Below are 26,965 nucleotides of genomic sequence, written 5' to 3'. Positions count from 1 at the left end.
GACCCTGGGGGGTCACATTAGGTGAAAAAAATTGACCCTCAATAGGTTAACATCGGCTCTAATGTGTTTTGTAACATTAATATTGTGGGCATGATTCTTGCAATTAACTGCAGCAGATGCTCTTTGTGACTGAAGGCCACCACTGCTTCATCATAGTTCATCTGCATTTTGGGAGATCCTTATGAGACTCACTTGGGGAAGTATGTGAATCCGCAGGCCAGCAGCGGCCTCAAGAGCCATGTGACGCTCGTGCAATCGGGCAGTCGCAGTGGCAGCTGGCATGGGACCCCCTTCGAGCTGAACGGCCAACAGCACATCCAGCTGCTCAGCTTCACCTGGAGCTGGCTGCACACTCACCAGCTGCACACAGTGACAGTCAAGAGTTACGAGGGCATAAGGAGAAAGGGGAAGAAGCATCCTGAAAAGAGGACAGTAAAGCTTAAAGCTGGACAACATATGGCACGAGGAGACATGCCAACACGAGTGCCGAATGTGGGCTTCACTGGCCATGCCCAGATTTGAGTCAGTCCTTGACGAATCCGTGGCTGCACTTTACTTCTTTTGCACCAGATTCATAAGTGCTTTTGTCCTTAACAAGACCATTAGTTAGACCCTGCATTTTTCATAGATGGCCTCAGTAGAACAAGGGGCTGCAGGATTTAAAATCAAGGGACTGCAGGATTTAAAATGGGAATGCACAGTGAACTTCATTTCTTGGTTTTGGTGCTTTGTATAATGTAGCCTCAGCATGTGGACTTGTCAGGCATTGTAACGGCTAGACATGCCGTGCAATTTTTTTGTTTTATACTCTGTGTATGTGTAATATTCTGTCTTACAATGAGATAAGTACTCCAAATCAACTTACGAACTACCCAAAATTTATTTCCATTGCAGTTAACACACTTGTGAACCAACTTCCATTCCACAGAAATATCTGCGTTTTGCTCTGGGACAGAATGGGACACTAAACAAAATTTACAGTATTTACACTATATTTACACTAGATTTACACTATTTACACTGTCAAGAGTAAAGAAATAAAAACACTGGAGAAAATTAAAACCTGAGATAGCAATGAAAGATGCAAGCCAAAGCGGCAAGTGAAGAAAAGGCACAGAGAGTTAGATGCACCTGTCAGTGGAAAGCACACAAAACGTGAGGCCCCGAGAACAACCTAAAGGGGCACTGCGAGCGCAGCTCAAGTGAGGTCAGGGCACAGACTCGCGCCTGTCGTCTGCTGCAGTTTAGGCCGTGTCTGGGCACCTTCTGTAGTGTTTACGTTTGCTCGCTCTCGTTCCCTGTGCTTGTATTCTTCTGACGGTACTCTCAAATATATATTTTATGATGCCTTTATTTGGGAAATGTTTCAAGGAACTTATTTCCTAGATGACAATATATTTCTCAAAGGCAACGCTACAGTGCCACCTGAGGGAGCTCAGACCAGCCCATTGTGGGTTTTTCGTGCGTGAATCTACACTTTGCAGTGGTAGCTCACGTGAATAATGAAAGCATAAACATAAAAACATAGCACATAAGAAACCAGCTAGGATACCATACCTACCATGGTGCGATATGCATGTCACAATTAAACGTTGGCTATACAGGGTGTCCCATGTAACTTGAGCCAAACATTAAAAATATGCAAGTGCCCTGTAAGTGGACAGAACCATGGTAATAATGTTTGCCGTTGCTTGAAGATACTAAGTTATTCTTGCTTCCATATAATTAGATAATTAGTCTTAATTAATTAACTTCTTAAATATTACAATTAGATTAGAAGTGTAAATAATAAAATCGTAGAGCAACATGAGAAACTCTCGATACAGCCTTCTGTTACTCAATACGTGATAGATAAAAATATTCCGAGGGTGAAAGAAGCCCGCAAATACATGCAATATTGCCACACTACTGGCCACTCGTGCATTTTGCATGTATTTGCGGACTTCTTCAACACTCGGAAAAACACTTTCATGTAGCATGCATTGAGCAACAGACTGAAGATCAATAGATCATGATACTGAAATAATCAGAAGAATAAGAATGGGCTGGAGTGCGTTTGGCAGGCATTCTCAGATCATGAACAGCAGGTTGCCATTGTCCCTCAAGAAAAAAGTACATAACAGCTGTGTCTTACCAGTCCTCACGTACAGGACAGAAACCTGGAGGCTTACGAAAAGGGTTCTACTTAAATTGAGGACGACTCAACGAGCTATGGAAAGAAAAATGATGGGTGTAACGTTAAGGGATAAGAAAAGAGCAGATTGGGTGAAGGAACAAACGCGAGTTAATGACATCTTAGTTGAAATCAAGAAAAAGAAATGGGCATGGGCAGGACATGTAATGAGGAGGGAAGATAATCGATGGTCACTAAGGGTTACGGACTGGATTCCAAGGGAAGGGAAGCATAGCACGGGGTGGCAGAAAGTAAGGTGGGCGGATGAGATTAAGAAGTTTTCAGGGACAACATGGCCACAATTAGTACATGAGCAGGGTAGTTGGAGCAGTATGGGAGAGACCTTTGCCCTGCAGTGGGGGTAACCAGTCTGATGATGATGATGGCGCAAATATATGGCTCCGCGAACAATTCCAAAAATGGTCGATGCTGTATATTTACGGTGCCGTCTATACGTTTAAAAAGCACACCAATTTCCTAACTTTTTCTTTTCTGTCATCCCCGCCTCCCGCAAAAAAAGTTGCAGCGCATAAGGAAGAGAAAAAGCGATGGGAAGGTTTGCAGTAGCACGCACGTAAACAACAAGAAATAAATAATGTAATGTTAACAGTTGCAAAGTTCACATACAGATTTCCATCAAGTAAAGATAAAAGAAGTTGTAGTATGCGTCCAGTTATTTCTTGTACACTTGCACTTATTTTCATTTTCGTGGGTTTCTGTTTGTACTCCTGTAGATCACGAGCATGTATTCGCAACTGTGAAAGGTGGTCGGTATGCCTGTAGGGTTTGCCTAGCCGAGTTACAGCCGTCTGCGCACGTGCAAGTCTGGAACTACGAGGCCAGAACAGTTTAGAAATCATTCTATATTGAGTTACCCATCACGATCAGGAAAACACATCGATCACAGAAACATAAAATAAGTTTTTAGGCACGCAGGGCCCTCTGGGCTGTACTTGTCGGCGATAAGGTAGCCACGCCGCCTACAGGATTATCTGACTGAGCTATGTGGAATGCTGGGTTGCCATAGTCGGAAGTTTGAATCCTTGTTTAAGTTCTTTCTTTAACTTGGCGATGGTGAGCTTGAAATTCACCTCCTCCAGTGCACTACATCTGCAGGATTGGAGTGACGCGCCTGACACTGGCAAAAGATGCCAAGAGCGAGTGGGGCTAAACTAATCCAGGTACAATTAAATTAGGACGGCCCACTAAGCTTCAACAAAGACACTCCCTCACCAGAACAGAAATTGGCCTCCCTGGTGCAGTATTCAGCCACTACCTCCCAAATGATTCCTTCATCAAACCGATGGCCCTCAGTCCCCAGCAGCTGCGGAGCACCTGACCAACGCGGCGGTCAGACCTGTGACGCAGCAGAGGGTGCTAAGAATCTCTGGGTCCGGAGAGGCCGCCAATGGAAACTGACCCTGTCAACCTTTAAATGCCAAACTCTGTCGAGTGAGGCTAGCTTAGCAGGACTCTTTGAGGAACTGTCATATATTGTTTAGGATATCATCAGCTTTAGTGAGATTAGAAGAACTGATGAGGCTTGTACATTGCTGAATAACGGCCACGTCCTTTGCTATAGAGGTCTGCCAGATAGGAAGCAATATGGGGTAGGATTCCTAATCCATAAGGATATAGCGGGCAACACTGACGAATTCTACAGCATTAAGGGGGTAGTTGTAGTAGTAAGCTAACTTAATAAGGAAGGAAGGAAGGAAAGAGAAAAGCAGAAGGCAGGAAGGTTAACCAAAATAACGTCCGGTTGGGTACGCTACACTGGGAGAATGGGAAAGGGGATAACAAAGATGACAGGGAGAGAGGAGGAAAGGAAAGAAGGAAATTAGTGGAGAGTTTGCCGAAAACAAACTTAATAAGACGTATAGATTAAAGGTAGTACAAGCCTACACTCTAACAACCAGTCATGACGATAAGGAAGTAGATCAGTTTTGTGAAGACGTTGAATTAGCAATGAGAAATGTGCAAACTCAGTTCACTGTAGTACAGTGGAATCTTGATGATACGATCACGGCTAATACGAATTTCCGGATGATAAGAATATTTCTGTGGTCCCGGCCAAACCCCATTACATTGCAACATGCTAGAGAACAGTTATTATGAATCAATTTTCGAACCGCGTCGGTGATACAAAAATTACTGAAGACACTTTGGAAATTCTAAAGTGTGCTTGGCAAAAGCCAGATACTGCTGCTGTCTGCGCTCCGCTTCCCTGGCTTTGCTGTTCGGTGACATAGCCAGTAGCTGCTGCCGTCTGCGTTCCAATTCATTCGCTTTGGTGTTCAGCGATATTGCCTGTCGCTGCTGCCACTTTCGTTCTGCTTACCTGCCTTTGGTACGGCGATCTGATCAGTCGCTGTTGGCGTTTCTGTTCTGCCTCCCTTGCTTTCTCATGTGGTGACATGTTCAGTTGTCGCATGCGCATTCGCTCCTTGTTCTTCTGGCGTTTGGTGTTGGGGGAATCCGGCGTCCGCTGCCGCTTCCCCAAACCACTTGGCACGGAATCACTGGGCCACTTTGGAGGCATGCGTCTAACTCACTCGACTGTAATGAGACGTCTAGCGAAGGAGCGGCAGTGCAGCTGCCACCACCAACGCGCGCGCACTCATTCTACCACTATTGCGTGACGTCACGGTCGCTATGCACAGCTGCGCCCCCCACCAGGGCGCTGGTTGCTAAGGAGGGGAGGAGGTTGCACCGCTGCGCGGAGGAGAGGCCACAGTTGGCACGATTCCAGCGCATGGACAGACGTGACTGCGAGCGTGAGCCATTAAAGGCTTTCGCCTTAATAAACGCCGCCCCACCGACGGCCGCGAAAGAGAACAGCACGCAGTCACGCGATTTCTCCCTTTGTCTTTTGGTGTGGAGGCGCGGACGCAGCGCCAGACAGCGTGGAGGCCGCGACTGGGCGCGAAGAGTTTGAAGCGGCGGCACTTTTGTTGCTTTTGTGCTTTTTCTCCTTTTCCGCGTGCCATCAGATGGAGTAGCTGCTGTGCTTCGGGCCCCGTTCTTTGTGTTAGACGTGGGCGACAGCGAAGGACCACCACCGGTGGCTGAAACGCTGCACGCGCTCTTAGTTCTAAGGCGTGCTATGGCCGCGGATGAAATCAGCGACGACACGTGCACCCATTTTTATGGACTTGAACAAAGTCTGCTAAGTGACCTGACAAAGAAAAGGAAGCAGAAGGACATTAGAGACTTTTCTTCAAGAAATAAATGCTTTTTACGTACGTGTACCTGAGTGAGTTCACCTCTGACTCTTTAATTTAGCTAATTTTAATTGTTTCAATGATGCGAATTTCGGCTAATACGAATATTTTTCATGACCCCGTGAGATTCGTATGATTGAGATTCCACTATAATGGGTGACTTCTATGCAAAAGTGAGGAAAAAGCAGGCTGGTGAACAAGTAAATGGCAACTACGGCGTCGATTCTAGGAATGCTAAAGGGGATATGCTGGTACAATTTGCAGAAAGGAATAAGTTTCAAATAATGAACAATAATGAACACCTTTTTCAGGAAGCATAGCAACAGAAAGTGGACCTCGAAAAGCACTAATGGTGAAACAAAAAAAATGAAATTGACTTCATACTATCGGCTGATCACAATATAGTGCAGGATGTAGAAGTGATAGGTAGGGCAAAGTGCAGTGGTCATAGGTTAGTGAGGGCTAGCATTCACCTCAGTTTGAAGAGAGAAAAAGTAAAATTGGTCAAGAAGAAACAGGTCAACCTAGAGGCAGTAAGGGTAAAAGCAGACAAATTTAGGCTGTACTTACAAACAAATATGCAGCCTTTGAACAGAGAGATGAAGATGACATAGAGGTAATGAATAAACAGTACCTAGGCTGGCCTAAGAAGCAGCTATTGAAGTTGGAGGTAAGGTACCAAGGCAACCAGTAAAGTAAGTAAGGTCTCCCAAGTAACAGAGGACCTAATAAAGAAATGACAAAGAATGAAAATGTCCAACTCAATAGATAAGATAGAATTTGCCAAACTCTCACAACCTACCAACAAGGAGAAACTAAGGGATATTTGGAATTATAATGTGAGAAAGACAAAGGAAGCAGTAAAAAATGGATGCGGCATGAAATCAGTGAGAAGGAAACTTGGCATAGGACAAACCAAGATGTATGCACTTTTGGTTACATATTCTAATTTAGACCTCCTACCAACCTTTGGCTATGGGTGTAATCAGGTAATCGAGAAATCCGCACAGCACAATAAGCCTCTCTATATGGCTTTCATAGATTATGAAAAGGCATTTGATTCAGTAGAGATACCAGCAGTCATAGAGGTATTACGTAATCTTTGAGCATAGACCGCTTACGTAAATACCTTGGAAAATATCTACAGAGGTTCTACAGTTACCTTAATTCTACACAAAAAAAGTAGGAAGATACCTATAAAAAAAAAAGGGTCAGACAGGGAGACACAATCTCTCCAATGTTATTCACTGCGTGCTTGGAAGAACTTTCAAGCTATTAAACTGGGAAGGCTTAGGAGTAAGTATCGATGGCGAATATCTCAAGAACCATCGGTTTGCCGATGACATTTTTCTATTCAGCAACAACGCAGACAGATTACAATAAATGATTGAGGACCTTAATAAAGAGAGTGTGAGAGTGTAGTTGGAGAGTAATATGCAGAAGACAAAGATGACCATGAATAACCAGGCAAGAGAAGAAGAGTTCAAGATCTCCAGTCAGCCTCTAGAGTCTGTGAAGGAATACATTTACCTAGGTCAATTAATCACAGGGAACCCTGATCATGAGAAGGAAATTCATAGAAGAATAAAAATGGGTTAAATCGCATACGGCAGACATTGTCAGCTCCTGACTGGAAGCTTACCATTATCATTGAAAAGGAAGGTGTAAAATCAGTGCATTTTGCCAGTGCTGACATATGGGGCAGAGACTTGGAGACTGACAAAGAAATTTGAGAACAAGTTAAGGATCGCGCAAAGAACGACGGAATGAAGATTACTAGGCATACTGTTAAGAGACAGAAAGAGAGCGGTTTGGATCAGAGAGCAAACGGGTAAGGACAATATTCTAATTGGCATCAAGAGAAAGAAATGGAGCTGGGCAGGTCATGTAGTGTGCCGGTTAGATAACCGTTAGGCCATTAGGGTCACGGAATGGGTACCAAGAGAAGGGAAACGCAGTCGAGGAGGGCAGAAGACTAGGTGAAGTGATGAAATTAGGAAATTCACGGGTGCTAGTTGGAATCGGTTAGTGCAGGACAAGGGTAATTGGACATCGCAGGGAGAGGCCTTCGTCCTGCAGTGGACATAAAACAGGCTGATGCTGATGATGAAATCTTGGTGTATGATAGTTGCAACACTCTGCATATAAATTATAGAATTGGGTTTTCCAAATAAACATGATGGAAGTGTGATGTATGTATTGCGCTCGTTTATTCTTGTCCACATTTACAAAACATGTAACATGTCACGTTATTCAGCTATAATTAGAAAGTGGGGGGGGGGGGGGGAGAATCGGACATCCACCCGTTCGTAGCAATGGCTACAAAAGAAACCCATATGGGTTCCTCGAAAGAAAAGCCTCACAGTTAAAGAAAAATTCGTCCTGGTCCAGGACTCGAACCCGAGACCACCACCTTTCCAGGGAACCCGCTCTACCATTTGAACTAACCAGGCGGCTAGCAGATGGCAGAGCGAAGTCGAATTTGTCACCAACTCGAAGCAAAGGCAAGAGATTGATGTAGTAGTTCTGTGGAAACCCGCAAGGTGGAGAGAAGTAATTAATAAGCTATAAGTCATCCTCATTCTCTATAAGTGGCTGCACTGCCTTTTAAGATAATAAACATGGCTCCCTGAAGCACTCTTCTTGCATTCTAGTGAACAACAAAGAAAGAAGCAGCCACAAACGTACCACTAGGTCTCTCAGGCGCACACCAAGAGCCGTCCGCACAGCCCGAAGCAGTAGCCGCCGGTCTGCAGCCAAAAAGCGTGCAGTTGTGGTTCCAGTCAGGCGCAGCGCGATGGCGGCCTTGAGTGCCTCCTCAGACACAGCCACAACGTGCACAGTCACTGGTGCATGTGTCGAAGGTGTGCTGCCGTCTGAAGCGCTCACATTCAATATGTAGCTGCCTGCATCGAGACCTGGTAGTGCACGCAGGGTCCCATCCTCACGATCAAGCACAAACAGCGCAGCATGTGGTCCAGACAAGGACAGGCTGATTTTGTCATATGGGTCCTCATCGGTGGCATGCACTGTACCCAGCAACCCACCAGGGAAGTCATCCAAGTAGGAACAGATGATCACGTTCAGAGGCTGCACCTGCGACAAAGACCATTGATGCCATAGTTTGCTCCCTACAACAGTGTTTTTTAATACGTGACCCCTTATAGCAGTAGCAAGCATACATCCCCCGCCCCTCTTCTCCCACTTTTATAAGACTTCAGCAAAATTACTTTTTTTTAAGATTTACATTTAATTTATTTAAAAGAAACCACAGCAGAGAGAGCTACCAAAATTACTTGGTAATGTTTTTAAAAAGGATTGATTTCATTACATATTTTAATGAACAGGGTATATTTGCTTTCTTGAAACAACCACACCTGCTTAACCCCAATTCTAGTTTTGGCGACACAAAACTGGCTGCGGTTGAGAGGCTGTGTTCACTGAAGTTTCCTTTGTGGTGACTGAAAGTTTACATCCCCATTTTGCCATCCATCTTGTGGCCAAAACTAATACATTACACTCTACATAAAAAGCACAATTTCAAGAGCTATATATATATATATATATATATCATTGTAATGAAGAAAGGCAGAAATGACATCCCGATCATCATCAAGAGCGGAGGGCCGCGTCAGCTTGCATGGTCGAGTGCAACGTACGGGATCGTAGTTCCAGGGTGTCGGCGATGTGCGTACCCCGCACCTCCACCAAATGTAAGGAGGTTTATTGGACGAGTCCAACAAACAGGCGGTAGCTCAGAACAGTAGGTCGGGAGAGCCAGATGGTGGTGTTCGAGCGCCGATCTCGTGCCCTCCGCTCTTGATGATGATCGGGATGTCATTTCTGCCTTTCTTCATTACAATATATATATTAAGGGAAAATCAGGCATCCACCCATTCATAGCAATTGCTACAAAGGAAACCCATACGGGTTCCTTGAAAGAACAGCCTCTCAGTTGAAGAAAAATTCGTCCTGGTCCGGGACTCGAACCTGGGACCACTGCCTTTCCGGGGCAGCCGCCCTACCATCTGAGCTAACCGGGCGGCTAGCAGATAGCAGGGCGAAGTCGAATTTGTCAACAACTCGAAGCAAAGGCAAGAGTTTGATGTAATAGTCTTGCGGAAACCTGCAAGGTGGACAGTAGCAATAAATTAAGGTAAAATCAGGCATCCACCCATTCGTAGCAATTGCTACAAAGGAAACCTATACGGGTTCCTTGAAAGAAAAGCCTTGCAGTTGAAGAAAAATTCGTCCTGGTCTGGGACTCGAACCCGGGAGCAATGCTTTCTGGGGCGGTCGCTCTACAATCTGAGCTAACCAGGTGGCTAGCAGATAGCAGGGAGAAGTCGAATTTGTCAACAACTCGAAGCAAAGGCAAAAGTTTGACGTAATAGTTTTGCGGAAACCTGCTAAGTGGAGAGTAGGAATAAATTAAGAAAAAATCAGGCATCCACCCATTTGTAGCAATTGTTACAAAGGAAACCAATACGGGTTCCTTGAAAGAAAAGCCTCGCAGTTGAAGTAAAATTCGTCCTGGCCCGGAACTCGAACCCGGACCAGGAAATATATATATTGTGACAAAAATATATATATGATATATATATATTGCAAAAAATGTATATATTGTGACGATGATCGGCAGGCTGAAAAGCCCTGTTGCCATTGTGTGGCCCATACCCAGTTCGCTTTCTGGCTGCGGCCTACCCGCTGGTGCTGCATTTGTTGCTGCTGCTCTATGACCAGAATAAAGCCCCTTTACAATTGGTGGAGCTGCTGGGCACAACAGGAAAGCTGGAACTTCGCAATCGGACACTGCAGCCAGTTTTCATTATGCTGGAAGAAGGACAACCACAACCACAGCCTGCTGCCCCGGTGACTACCGTGGTCTGCCCCGGCCCGTTGCATCAGCGCGACCCAGCCATCTTCAGCGATACCAAAGACCATGACGTAGAAGAGTGGCTAGCTGACTTCGATAGGGTGAGCATCCAGAACCACTGGGACGACACCAAAAAACTGAATTACGTGTCGTTTTATTTGAGCGGTGTCGCCAGTGTGCGGCACCACAACCACAAACGTGATCTCACGACCTGGATGGCCTTCAACGCTAACGTGATGGAGGTATTTGGGCGCCCCGCTGTTCCCAAGCTTCGCGCCAAGCAATGTTTGCATAGTCATGCGCAACAGTGCGGGGAGGCATTTACCAGTTATATAGAAGATGTCGACACCGACACCGTCGTTGTCGACACCAGTGCTGCACTTCCCCGAGACTTCTGTAACCACGTCGACATCACCATGGTTGATGATGAAAAGATCAGCTATATTTTAAAAGGCACTGAAGACGACGCCTTCCAGATGCTGTTGGCAAAAAATCTGGTGGCAGTCTCTGAACTCGTCACTCTCTGTCAAAGCTTCGACGAACTACACAAACAACGCATAGCCACCTGCCAATCCCATCCTCAGGCCACTTCAATGTCAAGCTTGGCTGTTGCGCCGGATAACACTTAGCTGCTGCTACAGATCAAGGAGCTCGTCCGTGAAGAGGTGGCATGTCAGCTTTCTGTGATTCCACTTGCACACGGTCAGTAGTTGAGTTCTCCGTTGGCGCACGCTCTCCAATATGTCATCAAGGAGCAGGTAGCCAACCACATTTCGCCTTCTCCCCAGAAGGCTCTAACTGCTGCTCCCCTGACATACGCCGAAGTCGCTACGAGGCCTGCACCACAATCCTACGGTCCCCTTCGCCCGCCCGTATACCCTCCAGCCTGTCCAGTGGTGCAGCATGCACGACCTCAGGGCCATTGGCACACGGAAGACAATCGTCCAATTTGTTTTTATTGTGGCCATGCTGGACACGTGGCACATCACTGTCACCTACTTACACCGAACGTCCCCAACAATGTGCATCCATATGCGCCACGTTTCCAACAACGCCGCAACTATTTAGACACCTTTGAATCTCCTCCTGCCGTTGAGACCACATTCTCCGCTCGCCGTTCGTCTTCTCCTTGCTGCCACTCCCTTTACCCCATGCACAAACGGCGGAGCCCTCTGCTTCAGGAAAACTAAAACTCGCAGTTCAGGAGGTGAGAACTGCGGTGTCAGCAAAATGTATAAGGCCTCACACTTCCCCGAGAAACATTATTGAAGTCACAATAGAAGGAACATTGACGCTAGCACTCGTCGACACCGGTGCTGCACTTTCAACGGTAGATGCCCATATTTGCCTCAAGATAGGAAAAGTGACGACGACACTTTCTGGACTGTCCCTCGGACTGCCAACGCGCAGTATGTCAAGCCATTCGGGGCCTGCACCACTCGTGTCGTCATTCAGGAGGTCCTTTATATCATAGAATTCATCGCGTTGCTATCATGTTCACACGACGTCATATTAGGTTGCCACTTTCTCTCCACACATCATGCGATCATTGACTGCGCCTGCACCGAAATCGAGCTGTTTCAGTTTTCGACCAATATTATCAATGACCACAAGGACCCGTGTCGTAAAATCGCCATTTCAGAAGACACCGTTATACCTGCCTGGTCTTCCACTTTTGTCAGTATCTCTTGCGACACTGTAGATAATGGCACAGTACCCTTCGCTCCGTCAGAACTCTTAGTTCACTGCCATTCACTCTCTTCGAGTTCAAAACTGGCGCCTCTGTCATGTGCATGCCAAACCAATTGGCCGAACCAATTACTTTACCCCGCCACGAAAGCCTTGGGAGAGCAGAGCCACAGGCCTCTTCTTCAATATTTGACACGATGGATGACTCCGCTTATGTTGCCGCTCTCGAGGCATTGCCTCCTCAGTCACTGCCACGTTGTTTTACGCCAGCTATTGCCAGTGACCTTACGACGATGCAGCGTGGTGGACTTCTTCCCTTGCTCCAAGGCTTCTCTTCCTCTTTTGACTGCCAAGCAACATCACTCGGCTACACAACGACTGTTTCGCACACTATCGACACTGGGAACCACGCACCTATCTGATAGCATCCCTACTGAGTATCAGCGACTGAAAGACGCATTATCAATGACCAGGTGAACGATTTGCTCAAACGCTGTGTCATCCAGCCTTCTAGTAGTCCCTGGGCATCACCAGTCATCATAGTTTTAAAAAAAAGACGGCACCATATGATTTTGTGTGGATTATCGAAGGCTTAACAAGATTACCTGAAAGGATGTATACCCGTTACCACATATCGACGACACACTTGACTGTTTGCAAGAAGTGGAGCTTTTTTCCTGCTTAGATCTCCACTCTGGCTAATGGCAGGTGCCCATGGCTGATGCTGACTGTTCTAAAGCCATGTTTGTAACACCAGATGGCTTGTATGAATTCATGGTAATGCCGTTGCCGTCGATGTCACCGTCATTTTGGGCGGAGAATGTCCCAGGATCACGGAAACTAGGAACTGTAACATACGTTGTGGTTGGTGCCACAGGTGTAGATGGCGACGGGGCGGTTCCATCAGAAGCCATGGCTGAGAAGATGATGGTACAGCTGCTTCGGAGCTCCATGGCGAGGACGGGGAACGTTCCACCTCCACCACAACGTTATGCGAAAGACGAGTCAGTAAGACGAGCAACTACTTACAGGTTATATTTACAACAGCAATTGCAGCGCTGACCGGTTAGATTCACAGTGCGAGCCCCGTTCATTCTTCCTCCTCTTTTCTCGAGTGATGATGCCCACGCGCCTCGTTCAAACAATCAAATACCACACGCCTGAAGCAATATTGCCGTACTTAGTTACTAGAAAAGGATCATCGATTTTGGTTTACTTGAGGCAATTCAACAAAAATTGGCTGACCTCGAGTTGCCAAGTGCTACATTCACTAACAATAGCCCTCAAAGGAGTAACCAATTTGTGCATTCTTTTTTTCAGTAAAAAACACAGCAAGTGAATAATTTTTGCTTACATGACAATGTGTCCGTGCGCCAGTGATATCAACAATCTCAGATGTAAACATTGTGTATATGAGGCATGTGCGAGCCAGGGGCGCAGTCTTGTAATGGTTAGGAAAGAGAACCGTTACAAGATTGCGCTACTTCAGGTTTTGGAAGTACTGTACATGCGTGCCAATAGCTGATGACATGTCAAGAAAAGATCCTTGCCCCTCATTCCAAGTTACTGCATTTGTCAAGGTTTGAGCTGAGATTGATGCAATCTATAAAATGCCAAGGCCATATCCATGGGCACAGCATATTCTATTTTTCTAATTTCAAGGGCTCTTTTTTATGAAGGAAAAAGAATGTCTGCATTAATCCTAAGTTACTTCAAATGTAGTTCCTGATCATTTCTCAACGTTTTCCTCACCTTTTTCATTGACACCTCATTGATTAGGCAAGTTTATAAAGTTACTAATTAAATGCGTTCATGCACAATGAATTAGAAATACTTACAGTGACTACTATGAAGAACACCCACAAACATACAGTGAACACCCTTCATGTAATGCCCTCTGTCATTTTTTAAATTCTTGGTTACATTCAGTTGGGATAGCAGAATACCACAGAATAAATGGGAAGCTATTTCCTGAATCATTGCATGTTTGGCAGTACTGTATTCCAAACCATTTGCCAAAAAAAGATAATAAATAAGTTGATACTTTTGAAAGGTATAAAGGGGAAAATATGTTCGCTGTGTAATGAAGAAGAGGAGGGCAGCTGAAGGGCAAACAGGATAGCCAATGCAGTGTGCGAGACAGTGCGAGACCTGAACCAGTGCTCTTCGCTGAGGCCCTTAATTCACGGCCCACGTCCAATAAACCTCTTTTCAAGTGGTGGAGGTGCTAGGGTCTCCACAACGCCTGCACCTTGGAACTCCAATCCCAGACGCTACTGTTTACCATGCCAGCCAATGCAGCCCCCAGACGTCACCACCACCGGCTGTTCTTTGCTCTGGTGCACTTTGCCAAGGAAACCTCGCTGTATTCAGTGGCAAAGACAACCACAACCTCGAGGACTGGGTAACACAGTACGAGAGGGTGAGCATGCACAATCACTGGGATGATATCACGAGGTTGAACAAAGTAATCTTTTATCTCTCGGACACGGCAAACTTATGGTGTCAGAACCACGAAACGGACTTTCATACCTGGTCCGGTTTCAAAGCGCCGTTCTTGGACATTTTCGGCTGCCCTGCCATCCAGAAGCTTTGCACCAAACAACATTTGCACACTCAGGCACAACATCCTGGTGCGACATTTATGACTTATATTGAGGATGTCGTCGACCTGCGTAAGCATGTCAACGCTTCAATGACAGAGGCTGCTAAAATTTAGCACATAATCAAGGGTATCAATGATGACGTCTTTCAGATGCTTCTCACGAAGTCCCCTCTCACTACGGCTGAAGTTGTCACACTGTGCCAGAGTTACGATGAATTTCAGAAGCAACGAGCTATGGCTCGGTGTCCTTAACAATGCGATGAGCCACTCGCGGGGCTGGCAGTCGTCCCTGAGCACTCATCCCTCTTCACACAAATCAAAACATTTGTGCATGAAGAGGTCGTTTCTTTGCCTCCGATGCTCCATCAGGCAATTCAAGAGCAGATTGCTGAGGCCCTACCAGTGCTCATACAGCCACATCGTGTCGCCGCACCCCTGAGTTACACTGAAGCAGCAAATTGGTACCAGCCACAAAGCTACTTGTCATTTCATCCAGCGGCTCCTACGACAGTCCCTTCTACGGCCGTTGCTTGGCATGGTCCCATTGTCGACTCAAATCCTTGGCATAAACCCAATAACCAGCCTATTTGTTTTGCATGTGGCAGTCCCGGTCACATTGCCAGACACTGTGGTCGTCACATGCAAATGTTTCGGGACGCTCGCCCTCCAACCTAATACGTTGACCAGCCATGTTCATGCTACAACTCTTCGGATATGCAATTCACTATGTCCTTGAGTGGCCATCCACCATCCAAGTCCCGTCGCTCCCCTTCACCATATTGCCACTATTTGACTCTAATGCATCGTCGCTCTGCCCCTGGAGAAGAGGGAAATTGACTGCCGCAGTTCAGGAGGCAAAAACTGCGGTACTGTTGGAATGGCAAAGTTCTCACCCTTTTCTGTAGAACGTTGTTGAAGTTTCTGCGGGCGGCGCCCGTGCATATGCTTTTGTAGATATTGGCACTGCCATTTCCACTATTAACACAACCCTTTGCCGTAAGCTCCGAAAAGTGACAACATCTTTTAGTGGGCTTTCCCTCCACATAACAAATAGAGAACCCGTTCAGCCATTAGCGAGCTTGCACTGCTTTTCACTCAAACCTGCAATGCACTCATGCCGGTGCCTTCAAGACTTACGAACACCTTTGGCATCTATATTACTGGCATGCAATGTACACCTTCATTTGCCAGTTTATTTGTGCCTGCCCTGAATTTCAGCGACGAAAAAAAACCCCTCATTCTAAGACCAGTTCTTTACAGCTGCTTCTGTGCCCTGCCCATCCATTCGACCGTGTTGGCATCGATCTGTACAGACCCCTGCCATTCACTACTGCAGGCATTCACTACCGCCAACTGCTGCTCTACTCACTGCCGTAGCACAGGACACCGAATCCTTCCTTCTTAACCAGTTTATTCTTCGTCATGGCCTTCCACGCAAAAGTCCTAAGCAACTGTGGCCATGTGTTCATATCTAACGTGGTTAATGCTGTGCATCATCAGTGCCATACTGTCCATCTCACCAGCCCGGCCTAACATCCTCAGACAAATGGCCCCACTGAGTGGTTTAATTGGACTTTGAGAGACATGCTTGTAACCCATGTTGCATCCAATCAGGCAAACTGGGACCTGGTCCTCTCCTCTGCTACTTACGTCTACAACACTGCTACACGAGTCACAACCGGTACTTCTCCATTCTTCCTATTGTACCGTAGCCAGCTGTGTCATACTATAGACACTATACTGCCCTACAACCTCTACACCTCCAAGTATGTGCTGATTTCCAAAGCTGTCCAATATGCTGAAGAATGTTGTCAACTGGCCAGGCGTTTCACTACAACTGACGAGCAGCGCCAGAAACAGATCCTGGTCTGTCTTCCAAACTGCTCCCCAAGTATGATGGGTTCTACCGCATGGTCGAGTGAACATCTCTTTTTAACTATGTCATCGAGCCTCTTACTCTGCCTGTCGACTTCCGCCGCTGTGGACGTGATATCGTTCCCATGGAGCGCCTCAAGTCCTACTTCGACCATCCTATGCCCACCTCTTAGATTGCCAGGATGGCTCATGCCTATTCAGTGGGGGCAATTGTAATGAATAGGAGGACAGTCAAAGCGCAAGCAGGATCACCGACGCAGTGCGCGATACAGTGCTCGACTTGAACCAGTGCTCCTTCACTGTATTCTAGATTTATGGCCCATGTCCAATAAACCTCTTCTCAACTACCTTTCCGATCAGCATTGCTGGCCAATATATTGCCCAAGCTCAATTATTCAGGATGCCCCATAAAGCAAATGTAAAACAAGTGTCAATATTTGGAAGCCGAAGGATGCTTCATTAAAATTTCCGGAAATCTGTGCAAGTCGTGTTGTGAACATTGTTGCTGCAAACACAATTTGTCATTTGCGTATTCTCCAACTTTTTACGACTGCCATTTGGCCGCTAATGTTGGCTAAAACCAAAATTTTACATTCTCAGCCTACATTCTGTAGCGTCATAATTCTGGCTTAGCATGGTGCATGCAGAAAATAGAGCACACTGAGCCAAATTTGAGTGAAAATTACGGCTGCCATTCGACATTTCTCATCAAGAAGTTTCATGAAAGCAAGCAGGTTGTTTGCTAGTGTACAGCACTAACATCGTGATAACTGGACTTTGTGCACGCGTGAAATATATCGGAATGTCACATGCATGGTGTTTGCCATTAAAGGGCCCCTACCAGTTCTGGCCATATTGAGCTGGCAAGCGCAGTGCATACATTGCACACTAACAATTGTGTCTCCTAAGTATTACATCGTTACGCACCATGGAGAAAGCTGAAATTCCAAACCAAATGCTATTTGCCCTTCCCATCGCAGGCCCCGTGCTCCCACCCGCTGAGGTGACATATGTGTGCAAGTGTGTCTACGTAAATGTCTGTGCTGTGACATTGCTCATAACGATATGGGACATTGAGAATTATTCAAGGCAACATCTGTTATTTGTGTAATCTGTTGCTTCAATAGGAAAATTAAAGTTTAGAGAAATAATAAAACACATAAACTGAATGTCTGCATGTTTTTGTTTTACTTCGTACTGTAGCAAGAGAGGTGTACTTCTGTTTTGTCTACTTGTTCCCACATCATTCAGTCACATGCACAGACAGAGAAACTACACAATTTTCACCGTGTTATAGTGCACCATCATACTCTGGCATCCGCTTGCGTCTCCCTCAGTATTTGTATAGCACTGACTTATACCACTAGTCAGGTGTTCTCATCCACAGCGTGCAAAGTCGTGCACTGTGTGAAATGAGACAAATGCAACAGCTCACGTGCGACACTGTCACTGGAAGTACGCTGCGCAGCGAAAAAGCGAGAAGAAAAAAAGAAAAAGAAGGCGGGGCCTATGACCTATGCATCACGTGATTCTTGAGCTCCAGCATGGGAGAATGCAGGAAAGGAATTTCACTTGCGGAGGCTAGATGGGGCAAGTGGAGAGAGTGTCTATGTTGGCGGTGAAGCTTGCCTCTTCAAATCATGGGTTCACGACAGTGGAATATTTATATCTCAGCTATTAATGAACCAATTTGAAAAATTATTGTGGTAGAACGATCCTTAGAGGGCACATAACAACTTCCAGCATATAACAGAAATTTTCTATGTGGCTTGGTGAGGGGCCCTATAATCCACACAATAGGGTGCATAAGTGAGGACTAAAATGTACAACAAAACTACTGAGCTACATGCTGACTGGACCGTACAACTTTTTCATTCAGCTGAGAGCGCGTCTTTCTTTCTGAACTGCTTCATGAAAAGAGCATCAGTTCAAATAATCTTCAGCTGGTCTCCATGCTAAGAATGTGTAAGACTTGCCATGTATAGCACAAAATGATTTTCACCATATCCTGTAGGCAATTGAGTTACAATGCGCCACAAACACATCCATACTAAATAGATGCTGACTCTGAAACGGATGGCTTAAGCTTGGATCCCAGGACTAAACATGAGCCAACACAAGGCTGCAAGGTTGCCATTGGGGACACACAGCTCGCAATATTTAGCGACTTTTGAAATTTGAGATGAGTGTTTCGAATCAGGTTGGCGAAAAATGGCGCAGCATTTCCATCCTTGCCCCTAGAACAGAGATCCCTTACCTGAGGCCTGAAGCGACTCTTCTCCACGGCCAACACTGTGACGCGTGCCTCCGCTGCTAAAGGTGGGCTGCCAGAGTCATAGGCACGCACCCGTAGATCATGGCGCGACTGTGGGGGAAGTGGCCGGGCAAGTCGTAACTCGTGGCCCTCTATGTGAAAAAATGTCGGCTCCTCGCCCTGTGGTCCTTCGAGCTGAAGCCGGAATGGAGGCCCATGGCCTGATGAGTCGGCATCACTGAGCGAGAAGTGCAGCACAGTCCAGCCAGCTTGCCGGCCCTCATGAACCACAGCTGTGTAGTTGCTCTGGTCAAAGCGTGGTGGATGATCATTGATGTCCAGTACCTCCACGTGCACCAGTGCTTGAGCCGACAGTGGAGGTGTGCCTCCATCCCAGCACTCTACTTCCAGTACATATCTGCTCACCTGCATTCAATCCTCAACGTCTTAGAACATCATCTCTTACTTAGGGTGTCTTGGCTACACCCACCATAAACTGAAACATCAATGAGTCAGAATAACCTAGAGAGTATCAGACTCGAAAACATGGTCTTGAAGCCACTGGAAATTCACTGACTAGCAGAGCAGCAAAGCTGCACCATGCTCTCTCATGATCACAAGTAAAAAGAGTGCCTGGCCCAATTCGCATTTCTAATGCATACTGGGGTATCTCATCCAACACCTAGAGCATAAAAAGCTGCCAGAATTCTGCACTGCTCAGCTTTTTGCTGCCTGAGGTGCCTTGCAGGCACCACGACTAGAGCTCACCCTGTAAAGCTATGGTAAAGCACAGCTTATAGCAGCACATACACTGGCTAGATGCTTGAGTATAAATTGCAAACTCTTCATTACTGTCCATTCATGCTGTAAGATGCAAAGAGCCTGTCTGCAAGCCTTACTCAAGTAGTACAAGAGTGTCCAAAAAAGTAATGAAAAATTGGCTGTATTTACTGAAACAAAAATACCAGGCACTGAAAACTCTGTTGTATAAAAGACACACCTTGCAGAGCTTTGACTCTATAGTACAGGCGGCACAATGTGTTCAATCAAAACAGCACCACATACATAATAGTGGTGCCTGTGGTTGCCACTTGTTCTTTGGAACAGCACCAAGCAGTCATCAGACTAGCGTGATAATTTGCATGTAAGCATCCCCAATAAAACAATGCAAGATAACACTTGACTGTAATTACAGGTCCTGCAGCATCCCCAACAAAGCCTTGATGCTAGTCTGTGAACATCCCATGAAAAATGAAATACTAAAGAAATATTAGTTACAGTTTACAGCAATAAATTAATTAACAACATCATACTTGCAGTGGAAAGCTTGCCAATTGAAAGCTTGCCTTGACTGAGGAAAGCATAACCTTGCAGTGCAAATAACTTTAAGTTTTTCATAATAGCCGCACTGCCCAACATGTTAAAAGTGAGCATCTGCATTTTTCTACTGTATTAAAGAAAATCACTTTACTCTACTACATCTGCTTTAATAATGTAATTAAATAAGTTTGTCTTTCAATTACAGTTGTATCGAGGAAGTCACTAATGAAGGATGCTGACCTCAATAGAAAATGAAAGAAAGACTTTTTAACTCTCCTGAGAACCTTACAGGAGCCTTATAGAGATTAAATGTTTTACAACTTTGCTTACTTTTCCTCGTTTGACGTGAATGCCCGGCTGTTGGGTCGGTCACTATCTCACCAGATATGTTCATGGATATAAATACTAAAAGTTACAACAAAATACCAGCGAAGTCGCTTATATAATCTTGCGTGCTAACCAAGTGTGCTCCACTTTGTTCAGCATAACTAACAAATAACTTCCTACATAAAATACGAAGACATATAGTCGGCCCAAAAGCATCTCTAAAGAACACTGAGCTGTTATTAGAATGGCGAATTATACAGTTAGACCTCAATATAATGAAGTTGACAAAAACGGCACTTTTACTTCATTTTATAAAAATTTTATTTTACAGAAATTTAACCTTTAATGCAATAAGTACAGTCGCTGACCCATACAAACATATCACCGGCAAGTGTTTCACAATGGCTTGTCAGTCATCACATCAGCCAGTGGCGAATTTGTCACAGCCGTACTGCCTAGGCCGTTAAGCCTAATTTTGGCGGTGCTTCGTCGGGCGACAGCGACAAAAGTTACGGTTTGCTGCCAAATCGATGCAGATCTATTTGCAGCAGCCAGGTGAAACTTGGAAAGCCAGCAAATTGCCTTGCAAACGAAAGCTACTGCATGGGATGGCAACAAAGTTGTCCACGCATGCCACCTTCAATGCAACACACCATATGGTGACCTATTGTTCTCAATGATGTTCGTAGTCGTACAGCTGTCTCTTTTTGTAGCTTCAAGCAATGTTTCACAAGACTAGCTTTGAATTCACATGGCGAGCGTGAAAGTGTCATGCGACAATCGTGCACTGACCACCCAGCTGCATACATTAGCACGAATGGCAGATAGACGAAGGAGGAGGGGAGGGGGAGCATTTTATGAACTTGCCATGTGACACTCCCAAATTTCAGAATCTTTGGCCAGTGGCAAATCACCCTGAACCTGACAATAGAATGGCACCTGCTCTTTACCATCAGCAACGGCCATGGTCAAGCCGGGGTTACATCTGGACATTGTTGAATTCCACCATATTGTTTAAATTCTGTAATGCCAGCATTTTGAGCCAACCCGTCAATGTCAATAGCACCCCACACAGCTCCAACAATGGCTAAAGGCACAGCCGTGATGACCATCGAGTCACGTTGTGCAACCCATGATGGGAAGGCCGTTCTCTGTATTTTGGATCCTGGAAACCAAGATTGCTAAGCAATAAAAGGTTGCCGTAAAACCCAGGCCCGCTATTAAACTGAGAATCTCACTGGTATTCAGGAAAATACAACGTCATTAATTCTATCACTTTTGGGGGACGCTAAGGTGGCATCGAGGAGTGCGAACACGCTTGCACCATGTTCCACAATTTCCATGTTTTTCGTGTGGTATAGTTCTTTGAACCTTCAAGAAGTGCACCTCATCCATTCCGGGAAGTCAAGCAGCACCAAGGAAGGCCAATAGTTTGGTTCTTCGATCATTTTTCATGGAAATATGACCAAGGGATTGCTACCTCCAAGAGTGAGCCAGCGTAGGCCTACTGACGAGTAGCGAGTGGCGGCAGCCGCGATGCCAGCTGCGACTCTGCCCCCGCCACAACAACGGCGTAGATGGCATCCCAACCACCTGTGCTTGGCTCAAAAAGTGGCTTAGCGGGGAGAGCCTCAACAAGTCATCATTCCAACACCAAAGAGAGGATGGATTGCGCTGAAATTCGAACGCATCAGACGACGACCACCACAGGGATAAGTACACCACCATCCACCATTAACAATGGTGAGTCTACGGCTGACAAACGCATTCAATATGCCCAGGAGGGTTGGTTGGTTAGTTTGGGTTTAATGGCACAAAGGCAACTAAGGCCATGCTACACCAGTTGCAAGACAAAGTGAAACGCAACGTTAGAGCAGGTAAACCTGCATTACATTATACAGTAAAACCTCGTTAAACCGTACCCGCTTAAACAGTAGTTTCGTTTTAAAAGTAGTAAAGTCAAATCCCCGACTCAGCGGCCATTGAACATAATGTGTTTTGTATCCGCATAAACCGTACCAGCTTATTGCGTATGCATCGGTTAAAACATAGCGTTTCTTCAACTTTTCGTCGCGCAAGCACGGCGGTGAGCCGTCTCCATCGGGCGGCCCGGCAGAACAACAAGCCTCAGAGATCGGAACAACGGCCTCCAAGCGCCCTGTGCGTTTGCGTGAAGCCACATCAACATCATTTCGATGTCGTGCTTTCTCTATGGCCGTGCCAGAGAGTGTTATGGTGTCGTGCAAGCAAGGACTCGCGTCATTCCGAAGCTTGGATAAAAAAGACGTCAGGTGCTCAGCATAGAAGAAAAATTAGACATTGTCCGTGCTGTCGAACGTGGCATGAAGAAGTTGGCGCTGGCACGCAACAGGAATCTGCTGCTGGCTACAGTGTGTGGCATTTGGAATGTGAAGAAGTTGCTCGGCAGCGCTGCTGCGGCCGCGAAGAGATGTCGGCTACGAGGTTCGACTTTTCGCCCTCGTTGCCTGTGTTGTTGCCGAAGTGTCGACTAGCGAAAGTGATGAGGATGACACGGAAAGCAACAGCACGGGCGATTCAAGCCGACAGTGGCACAAGCTCCGCATTACGTCAGCCTCATGAATGCAATCGTTGCGACAAGAACAGGGGCGCGATACCATAATTCTATTCCAAATGAAAAGTATTCTAAACTCCAGCATCCGGCAATGAAAAAGGCGCCCCCGAGACTTTCGCAGCACTACTGCGCATGTGCACGGAGAATATGTAACGCCAACGAGGAATCTGCCATGCAAGTGTTTGCCGAGAAGAGGAGGCTGGCTGAAAGGCTGGCACGCAGCTTCAGTAAGTTTGAGGCCGCTGTCGTCATTGTGCTAGGCCACCGCGGCATCAAACGAAAATAACACTTTTGTCGCATGAAGTGAATAAATACTGCATGTTTTTTTCCCCTTTCATCGCACTCTCTCTGAGTTTCGTTTTCGACAGGTAAGTGGGTGATCTCATGCTATTCGGTTAAACAGTACTACCGTTTAGTATGTACTTTTTCCGAGCTCCGGCCAACTACGGTTTAACGAGGTTTCACTGTAGTTGGTGTAAATAACCAGTTTTCTTTAAAAAGTAGAACAGGTTAGTAAATGGCACTAGGGTGTCATCTGCTAGTAATAGGGCAGGGTGTAATGAAGTATGCAAATTATACAAGCTGTGTAAAAACCTCCGTCTCCGTGTGGCAATGTGTGGACATGTTATTAGGATGTGTATGACTGTAAGAGGCTCACGGCATTTTTCGCAAGTTGGCGGGTTATCTTTTTGGAGGAGGAAATTGCGCGTCACATGTGTGTGTCCAATTCAATGTTGACACAAGATCACCTTATAGAGCTGTTGCTGGTGACTGCAAGACTTCACTCGCCAATTACAGGCTTAATAAAATGTAGCTTGTTGCTTAAACAATGGTTCCAAACATGCTGCCATTTTCCTTCCGAATCACATTGATACTGTCTTTATATGGAAGTGCTGTATATTTAATGTTTTTGTACGCTGCCATTGATGCGCATCTATCCGCTGCTTCGTTACCCTGTATCCCAACATGGCTTGGTGCCCAGCAAAACTTAATTGATTTGCCGTATTTGTTTGACGATAATGCATTCAAAATATCCCCTAACAGGGGTTCACATTGGGATTTCACGTGTAGAGCCTTGAGTGTGCTTAATGAATCTGTGTATATGACAGTGTTTTCAAGTTTGTCAGTGATGATCTTTTGAACTACCGTCCATATTGCATATACTTCGGTTGTGTAGACAGAGGCATGGTGTGGTAGTCGAATACTTGTTTCCCAATTTTCTGTTGCGGCCCCGACACCCACGTGTTTTTAAGTTTTAGAGCCATCAGTATAAAATTCCATGTAATTTTTATACTTGTCGTGAAGAGTGGAATTCTTGCATAATGTGTTCGTGTGGTGTGTCTATTTTCTTTAAACGTGTTAGTGTCCAGTCACATAACGGTGTGAAATCACACCATGGGGGCAAACGTTCTGGCTTTCTGGCAACCTGATGGACTTCTTGAGGGATGTCAGAATCCCGACAATATTCCCTGTATCGCAGGATAAGTGGCTTAATCATGTTCGGTTTGTTTGTATAGTGTAAGTGTGAGCTGTACTGTGTGACAATGTTGAAGCATGTGTGTTGTGGTGAGGACTGAATTCTGAGTACGTAAGAAAAAGTTAGTAGCACTCAGCGCTGCTGTAAAGGGGGTTTATTACAGTCAACATATATTCTCTGGACAGGCGATGCTTTGTAAGCACCACTTTCCAGTCGTAGTACAAGGTTATGAACTGGATCAAGTCATCGGATGTAAGACTGTCTGGCTGAGCCATATATGATGCTACCATAGTCTAATATGCTATGGAAGAAAGAACCGCAGATGCATAGCAGGCATTTACGGTCAGAGCTCCAGCGCTTCCGGGACAGTACTTTGAGGATCTTAAGGGCACTGTTTGCTTTGATTTTGAGGCTATTTATGTGAGCGACAAAGTTTAACTTTTTATCAAACAGAACACCCAGAAACTTGTGTTCTTGTTTTATCGGTAGTGTAGCTTCCTGTAGCTTAAGGATGGGATCTGGTTGAAGGCCTCTTTAAAGACAACACTAATAGTTTTTTCACTTGAGAAGCGAAAACCGTTTTCGGATGCCCACTGAGTTAGTTTGTTTAATGTAATATGAATTTGCCATTCACAGGTTGCTAGGTTCGATGCACGACAAGCAATTTGTAGATCATCCACATATAATAAATACATTACAGAGGATGGAATTACATTATTGACCGAGTTCACTTTCACCACAAACAATGTTGTGCTTAATACGCATCCCTGTGGCACACCATTTTCCTGAATGAATACACATGACAGCACCACTCCTAAACGCACTTGGAATGTTCGGTCCGACAAGAAATCGGCTAGACATTTGTGCATTCTACAGCGGATTCCTAAATCTGCTAAGTCCCTTAAAATACCAGACATCCATGTTGTGTCGTACGCCGTTTCTAGTTCAAAGAATAGAGTGAGACAATATTGTTTGTGCAGATACATGCAGAAAAACCGCATGTATCTCGTGTTCTAGCCGGACTAGGTGATTCGTCGTAGAACAACCTTTCTTGTACCCACACTGATGGTTATCTAGCAGGTTCTCCGTTTCAAGGACGTATGCCAATCTTATGTTTATAATGGCTTCAAAAGGCTTTGCAAGACAACTTGTGAGTGCTATAGGTCGGTAGCTGGTTGCTGTTGTGGGAGGTTTTCCAGTTTTCAAGAAAGGGATTAAGATGGCTTTATTCCACTCATTCAGAATTTTTCCCGTTTCCCAGATTATATTAAAAAAGCGAAGCAAGGTTTCAACTGCATTAGGAGATAGATGAGCATTGCATTATGTACTCTGTCCGGACCAGGTGCTGTTTTTTTGTCAGTGGTGAGTAGTCTATTGATTTCCGGTAGAGTTAAGGGAGCATTACACAATCTCTCTGAACTTCCTGTGGTCGGAAGCTTTAGTTTTTCTGCTGATTGCTTGTACTTTAGAAATGTAGCGAAATAATTTATTGAGCTTGATATATCATAAAAATGCTGCCATAATATGTCTGCTTGTTCTACTAAATTTGTTTGTGTGCCTGGGGGTGAAAGTATGGGTATCGTGTAAGTAGCGTAGTCGCCTCTAAACTTACGAACCTGATCCCGCATTCTTTTGGAAGTTATTGAGCTATTTATTGATGAGACATAATTCTTCCAGGACTGTCTTTCGCTTTTTCTGCGTGTGTACCTGGCTTTTACTGTTGCTTTTTTGAAAGAGAGTAGATTATCTTGTGTTGGGTATCGCCGAAAGATACCCCACGCTTTGTTTTGTAGTTTTTTTGTTTATGTACATTCCTTTGTCCACCAGGGTTTTAGGTTTTTTCTTAGGAAGCGAGAGGATTGCAGGATTGTCAGTTCTGCTGCAGCGAGTATACAAGTGATAATCCTATCATTCATTTCATCTACAGTTAACTCATCTGATGATGTTATTAAGAGTGGCCTTTTCAGTAAAGACAGGCCAGTCTGCTAGATGGAGTTTCCAACGGGGTGGTCTTGGTAGGGTAGGAAAAGGAGATGTTCTTTTAACGATAGCAGGCATATGGTTTCTACCATAGGGGTTGTCAATAACCAGGGTGTCTACCAAGTTGGCATTTCCAAATTCCCTGAGTTTTCCAGGTTTTCCCTGAGTACCTTTGCAAAATTTCCCAAGTGACACAGAACTTTGTTTTATGTCAAGGCAGGCTGACACCATGTCGTCCAATGCTGTCACTCTCTCGTAAGCATGTGAAAAAATAAAAAACGACTTAATCCAGTTTTTCTGATTAGGAGTAGTGCTTATTTTATTCAATGAGAAAACAGAAAGGGGAGTGGGGGACGGGGGCTGGTGAAATGCTCAGCAAATAAAATACCTGCGAAAAGAAATGGTAAAATCTATTGTGAATGAAGTGGAACGTTCTCAAACACGAATAAAAAGAAAATGCATACAGAAGCAAATATTTTCGAATATGAGTTATTTCTATCAATTGATTACAAGCTCATTGGTATGATGTCCGAAGTCTGTCACAAGTGAGACTGTCTCGCAACAGCTGTTAA

At 45.3% G+C, this 26,965-nt stretch overlaps 1 protein-coding gene across 2 annotated transcripts in view; it reads right to left on the bottom strand.

Annotated features, from left to right (window-relative positions):
• LOC142578574 (fat-like cadherin-related tumor suppressor homolog) overlaps nucleotides 1–26,965 on the bottom strand; it is a 512,562-nt gene that overhangs the window by 138,244 nt on the left and 347,353 nt on the right. For both annotated transcript variants that reach the window (XR_012827230.1, XM_075687953.1), the window contains exons 26-28: nucleotides 18,700–19,122; nucleotides 8,086–8,493; nucleotides 193–360 (exon numbers count right to left, since the gene is read on the bottom strand). Coding sequence is in view for 1 of the 2 variants with exons in the window: in XM_075687953.1 (XP_075544068.1) it covers nucleotides 193–360; nucleotides 8,086–8,493; nucleotides 18,700–19,122 (999 nt within the window). In the remaining variant the exon portion in view is untranslated. The remainder of the gene's footprint in view (nucleotides 1–192; nucleotides 361–8,085; nucleotides 8,494–18,699; nucleotides 19,123–26,965) is intronic.

Source organism: Dermacentor variabilis, chromosome 4 (assembly GCF_050947875.1).
Source record: "Dermacentor variabilis isolate Ectoservices chromosome 4, ASM5094787v1, whole genome shotgun sequence".
In the NCBI taxonomy this organism is placed as follows: Eukaryota; Metazoa; Arthropoda; class Arachnida; order Ixodida; family Ixodidae; genus Dermacentor; species Dermacentor variabilis.
The sequence above is the reverse complement of the archived record's forward strand: the minus strand, read 5'-3'. Positions and strand labels throughout refer to the sequence as shown.